At 56.3% G+C, this 5,619-nt stretch overlaps 1 protein-coding gene across 1 annotated transcript in view; it reads left to right on the top strand.

Annotated features, from left to right (window-relative positions):
* Positions 1-2,831: 2,831 nt before the first annotated feature.
* ZP3 (zona pellucida glycoprotein 3) overlaps positions 2,832-5,619 on the top strand; it is an 8,741-nt gene continuing 5,953 nt past the window's right edge. Inside the window, exons 1-4 of the mRNA XM_004705978.2 lie at positions 2,832-3,227; positions 4,379-4,497; positions 5,232-5,335; positions 5,580-5,616. Of these exons, the coding sequence (XP_004706035.2) occupies positions 2,847-3,227; positions 4,379-4,497; positions 5,232-5,335; positions 5,580-5,616 (641 nt within the window). The 5' untranslated portion in view covers positions 2,832-2,846. The remainder of the gene's footprint in view (positions 3,228-4,378; positions 4,498-5,231; positions 5,336-5,579; positions 5,617-5,619) is intronic.

Here is a 5,619-nt window from a genome sequence, read left to right as displayed (position 1 = left end):
TAGAGAACTAGCCATATTAACCACCTACTCACAGTGTCCTCAGTATGCGAGCCTCTCTCACCTATGTCTTCCCGAGCAGATTCCTCTTGGAGGGATCACCCAGCTGCCCACAAAGCCAGCCGGCTTCCACCTCTCCCGACCTTGGCTCTCTGGACTTCCTTCAGTAGCCCAGCTGTTTTGTCCGCTATGCACCCTTGTGGCCCTGGCCTAGACCTGCCTCCATTAGGGCAACTCTGGAAGTGCATTTGATCGGCTTGATGTCTGCATCTCCCAGAAGACCATGTGCTCCTCCCGCTAGCTCACGCTGGGTGTGGCCAAGGGGAACGAGCCCAAGCCTTGGCACCAGGCTGACCTAACTATGAACCCTGCCTGGGCAAGAGTGATTGCATCTCTACTCTGCACTGAGTCATGAGGAGTGCTTGTTATGGATACAACCGGGTCCCTCCCAAATGTAGGCTGCAGCCCTAACCCCTGGTGCCTGTCCTTGTTTGGAAACGTTTTCAGCGACATTCATAGGAGAATAGAGTCAAAGAGGATGGACTCAAGTCTAAGATGACCAGTGTCCTATGAAAGAGAAGGGACAGAAAGACACATAGAGACAGATGGAGGGAAGATGGCCACGTGATAACAATTACGCTGCAGCCACAAGCCAAGGAATGCCTGGGGGCTACCAGGGAAGACAAAGGAGAATCTTCTAGAACTTTCAGAAAGAGCATGGCCTTATCAACACCTTGAACCATGGCTCCTCGGCCTTAAACTGTGAGGCAAGAGATTTCTGTTTGAAGAAACCACCCCAGCTGTGGTGGTTGCTTACTGCAGCCCTAGGAAAGGAATGGTGTTCAGCTCACAGTGACATTCCACATGGTGTCCTGGTAGAGATCTTTCCCAAATGGACCCCAAACCCCTAGAGTATGGACAATGGACCCTGAGGGCACCTGTTATCTTTCCCACACAGGTTCCCTCCACATGCTCACCAAGGTGTGGTACAGTCCCGGAATCCTGACCCAGCCTCACCCCATCATATACACTATGTTAGTCTGGGTTGACTAGAGAAACAAATCCAGAGACACTCGTATGTGTGTAAGAGAGAGTTTTGTATCAAAGAGTGATTGCATATTAAGAAAACATCCCAGCCCGGTCTAGATTAAGTCCCTAAGTCCAATATTAGCTCCTATGTCCAATACCAGTCTATACATTCCTCTTCACACTCATGCAACGCATACAATGATGCCGAGTGCAGGAAGATCACAGGCCAGTGGGTGAAGAGTCTTGTGGATCCAGTGGTGGTGGAAGCATCTCATCACTGGCGTGGGTCTCCATGTGGCTCCTCTATCTCCGGGCCTCTGGCTGCCATCAGCGTAGGTCCATGTGACTTGGCAACAGGAGGAAGACAGGAGTTCCCAGAATCCTCAGGAGAAGACCACACCCACACAGAGGCCTCATTACCTATGACCTGATTGGACAGGCTAGACTCCACCCCTTTGCTCAAGTTGACAGATTATGTAACTGCCATATATGCTCACCCTTGGGAATCACTCCCCACTCTCCTACTCCTCTGCCCCCACCATCTTTTAGTTTTTTTCTCTTCTCTGAAGCCCTTCAAGCTCCACGGCAGGGAGGGAGAGGAGACACCTAAGCAACTTCAGGGAGGCCCTGCTCTCTGGTCCCCAGCCCACCCCACCCGAACCCCAGCACAACCGGCAGGCACAGCTGAAGATAACAGGCATGTCCATGCCCCTTGCCCAGTGAGCCCCGCTCCTAGGATTCCGTGTCCCCAGCAAGCTGTCCCAGGGCCACAGCCTTGCTTGGAGGCAAGGATGGCGAGACGTCTGTGTCCTTTGGACATGTCAGGAGAGCTCCGTCCTTGGAAAAAGGACACCACGCTGGATAAAGCAGAGGGTCAGAGCAAAAGAGGAAGATCCTGAACAGGGAGGCTTGGCACAGCGACTACAGCAATGGGCCCAGACACAGCCCCCCTGAGAGGGGGTCTTGGGACTCGTGGTGTTTCATTCCACTCTACGTCGGGTTGCTCGGAGTCCGGACAGACCCGCTTGAAGGCACCTGACAACCGTCCTCCATTCAGATGGCCGCCTCCATCGGAGCCCTTCTCTTCCCTCCCCCGCCTTCTCTTCACATCATTCTTCCTGACCCTTAATGGACAGCCCCTCCTGTCCTTCGCCCTGGCACTGCGTTCCCTGTCAACTCCGCGATCACGCTCACCTGGACTTTCATTCATGGCTAAGGTGACCAGATTTTAACATTGGTAAAGCGGGACAAAAGCAGGACACCATTGATAAAACTCCTATCCTGGCAAAATAGCCACATGGCAGCCGAAAACCGGATACCCTAGCTTATCGTGCATTCTTTCCAAAAATCGGAGCTTTTTAAAAATGCCGCGGGACACGGGAAAAATTGTTGAAAATCTGGACTGTCCCGCCCAAAGCGAGATGTCTGGTCACCTTCTTCATGGCCTCTGTCCTGGTTTCAGGCAGCCGTTGGCTCCCAATGGGGCTGTGGACTTCCTGAACGTAGACCCAGCGCAGGGCTGGACATGTGTTTGGAATAGAGAGCAGGTCAGAAGTCCCGGGTGACAGATCAGCACTCCTCCAACTTCATCGTGATTTCAAATCACCTGGAGAAAGGCAGCTTGTGATGCAATTGGTTGGGGGTGTGTAGGGGGGTGTGGTGAGATGCTCTGCATCACTAACAAGCTCCCAGGTGAGACCCATTGTGCTGGACCAGGGGCCAATCTCGGGAACAAGGGCCTCGCCTACTGGATTGGCTGGAGAAGGGAGGGAGGCAGGCAGGAGCCCAGGTGTGAGTGGGTCGGCATCCCAGAGTATAAGATGGCTAGGTGGGTGCCCTCTGTCCTTTGCCGGCGGGGCTCTGTAGGCGCCATGGGGCTGAGCTACGGGCTCTTCATCTGCTTTTTGCTCTGGGGAGGCACCGAGCTGTGCTGCCCCCACCCCATCTGGTTCCTCCATGATGAAACCGGTAGCGCCGAGTCTGCCGTGCCCCCCACGCCCCCCTCACCTCCTGTTCTGGTGGAGTGCCTGGACGCCCAGCTGGTGGTCACTGTCAGCAAAAACCTCTTTGGCACCGGGAAGCTTGTGAGGCCTTCAGACCTGACCCTGGGCCCTGAGCACTGTAAGCCCTTGGCCTCGGAGGACACGGCCGCCGTGGTCAGGTTTGAGGTTGGCCTGCATGAGTGTGGAAACCGTGTGCAGGTGAGGCTGTCCGCTGCGCCCTCAGGCCTGGCTCGGGTGGGAGTCCCGGGAGGTAGGCGGCAGCAGGGATGCACTGTGACGCATTGCCGTGGAGACGGGGCTGGAGCAAGTCCTCTTGGGCTTGTGGCTGGAAGAAGTGGACCGTTGAGACCTGAGCTGGAGACAGGGGTGGGGGTGGGGTCCAGAGTCACCTGTACTTGGAGTCCTCCGGAGGGTGCTCCATCCCAAACCAACGACATTGGGAGGGGTGGGGGACAGGATGCCTCCACCTCCCGGGAGATGCCAGTGCGCAGCAAACCTGGGCAATGCCTTTCTCATGTGGGGTTCACTAATCATGGCCAGAATCGTTGGGGCCCTAGCCCACTTCAAGGACGATTGCCCTGTGCCCTTCCCACCCACCAAACCCTCTACCCATGAGTCCCTGCTGACTCCTGATTGTCCACCAGGAGCAAGAAGGTCCGTCAAAACGGTCCCTCTTCCAGGAGCAAAGAATCTCCCACAGAGCAGCCGGGAGGTTTGAACGGCTGACCTGGTGGTTAGCAGCCCAGCGCTTAACCCTCCCAATGCCCCCTCGGGCTCCTTGCTGTACGACAGACCTGGATTCAGGTTCTGCTACCACTGTCTCAAAATTCTTAATTCTTGAACAAAGGCCTCCACGTTTTCATCTCTGCCATAGGCTCCCCCCAGTTAGGCACCTGGAGAGTTTGCTAGAAGAAAGCCAAGATGCTGCAGAGAACTGGAAGACGGGGCCAGTCAGGGCAGGGCCAGGTGTGGCCCCTCCTGAGCCAGCAGTACCTGCCTGTGCTTCTCCGGTCTTGGGCAGCTACTTTCTCAGCTTCCCTCCGTGGAATGCGCTCTCTTGGCCCTCAGCCATCTCTGAAAGGGAAGACACGGTGGTAACCATGAGAAGGGGGCATCTAGACCTGTGCAGTCATCGGCGCTGCTTGAAGAGGCTAGCACTTTACCAAGAGGGGCTCTCGGATTTGTGTCATCATTCCAAGGGGAAGAACTTGAGGGATGAGATGGCACCTCGTCTAGGTCAGGAGTGCTGGGGTAGGTTCCCGAGCCTGGACTGTCCTCCCTCCCCCACCTGGGTTTCAGGTACACCATGAGCACATGGCCCCGGTGACTAACCCTGGTCTTTCCTTCAGGTGACCGGCGATGCCCTGGTGTACAGCACCTTCCTGCTCCACAGACCCCGCCCGGTGGGGAACCTGTACATCCTGAGGACTGACCCCGCCAAGGTCCCCATCGAGTGCCACTATCCCAGGTCGGTGAAGGACAAGGCCTGCCATAGCTCTGACTCAAAGCCTCCTTAGAGCTGACTGCCAGCTGTCTGGGGCTGCGGCCACTGCGCTCTGTCTGGTGGGACTTCCTGGGTCTAGTATGATTCTCCAGACTACCTTGGGGATCTGGCTGCCTTAGTCGAAGGAGCCCTGGTGGGCCTCCTGGGTGATGCATTGGGCTGTGATCCGCAAGGGGTCGGCAGTTTGAAACCAACCTCTCTGAAGGAGAAAGATGAGGCGTTCTACTCCTGTCAACAGTTAGTCTTGGAAACTGACGGGGGACAGTTCTACCCTGTCCTTAGAAGGGTAGCTTTGAGTCAACATTGGCTTGATGGCAGTGAGTTAGGAGCTGAGAGTCCCAGAATCCTGAGGGGCAAAGGGCCAGCGGCCGCTGCCTCAGGAAACACCCCACTCCAGACCTGGCGTCTCCAGGGCCAGTCAGCAAAGAGCAGAGGAGGGGGGTGTCTGGGAACCAAACGTCTGACTCCAGATGTCGCCCTCTTCCTGCTGCAGCCCACCTGCCACCCCAGGGAGCCAGAGTTGGATCCCTTGCAGGTGGAAGCAGCCATTCTGGAAGGTCAAGGCTCAGGCTTAGACCGCTGGCTTGGTTGCAGCTGCGGGCTCTGCCGCGGGGCAGGCGTGAGACATCCTCCCAGTTGGGGCCAGCTGGTGTGATGCGGAAGGCAGGTGTGGGCTGCAGCTGTTTCTCCTCTCCCAGGCAGGGCAACGTGAGCAGCCAGGCCGTCCTGCCCACCTGGGTGCCCTTCCGGACCACGGTGCTATCTGAGGAGAAGCTGGATTTTTCTATGCGCCTGATGGAGAGTAAGCAAGGGGTCGGGGTGGGGGCCCGCAGGGAAATGGCTCCGCATCTTTAAGGCCTGTAGTGGGTTAAGCATTGGACTACCAACCAAAAGATGGGCATGAGTCCACTAGCCGTTCCACAGGAGGGAAAAAATTTGGAAAAGTGGCTGTTCTCCTTCGATAAAGATTTCCAGTTTAGAAACTCCCCGGAGCAGGTCTGCACCACAGGCACCTTGATCATGACAGTGGGTTTGGTTTTTTTCAGAGGACTGGAACGCTGAGAAGAGGAACCCCACCTTCCGGCT

This window comes from Echinops telfairi, unplaced genomic scaffold, assembly GCF_000313985.2.
Source record: "Echinops telfairi isolate 266 unplaced genomic scaffold, ASM31398v2 ScPeMD7_5;HRSCAF=22, whole genome shotgun sequence".
NCBI classification, from domain to species: Eukaryota; Metazoa; Chordata; class Mammalia; order Afrosoricida; family Tenrecidae; genus Echinops; species Echinops telfairi.
This window is presented reverse-complemented; position numbering and strand designations above follow the sequence as displayed.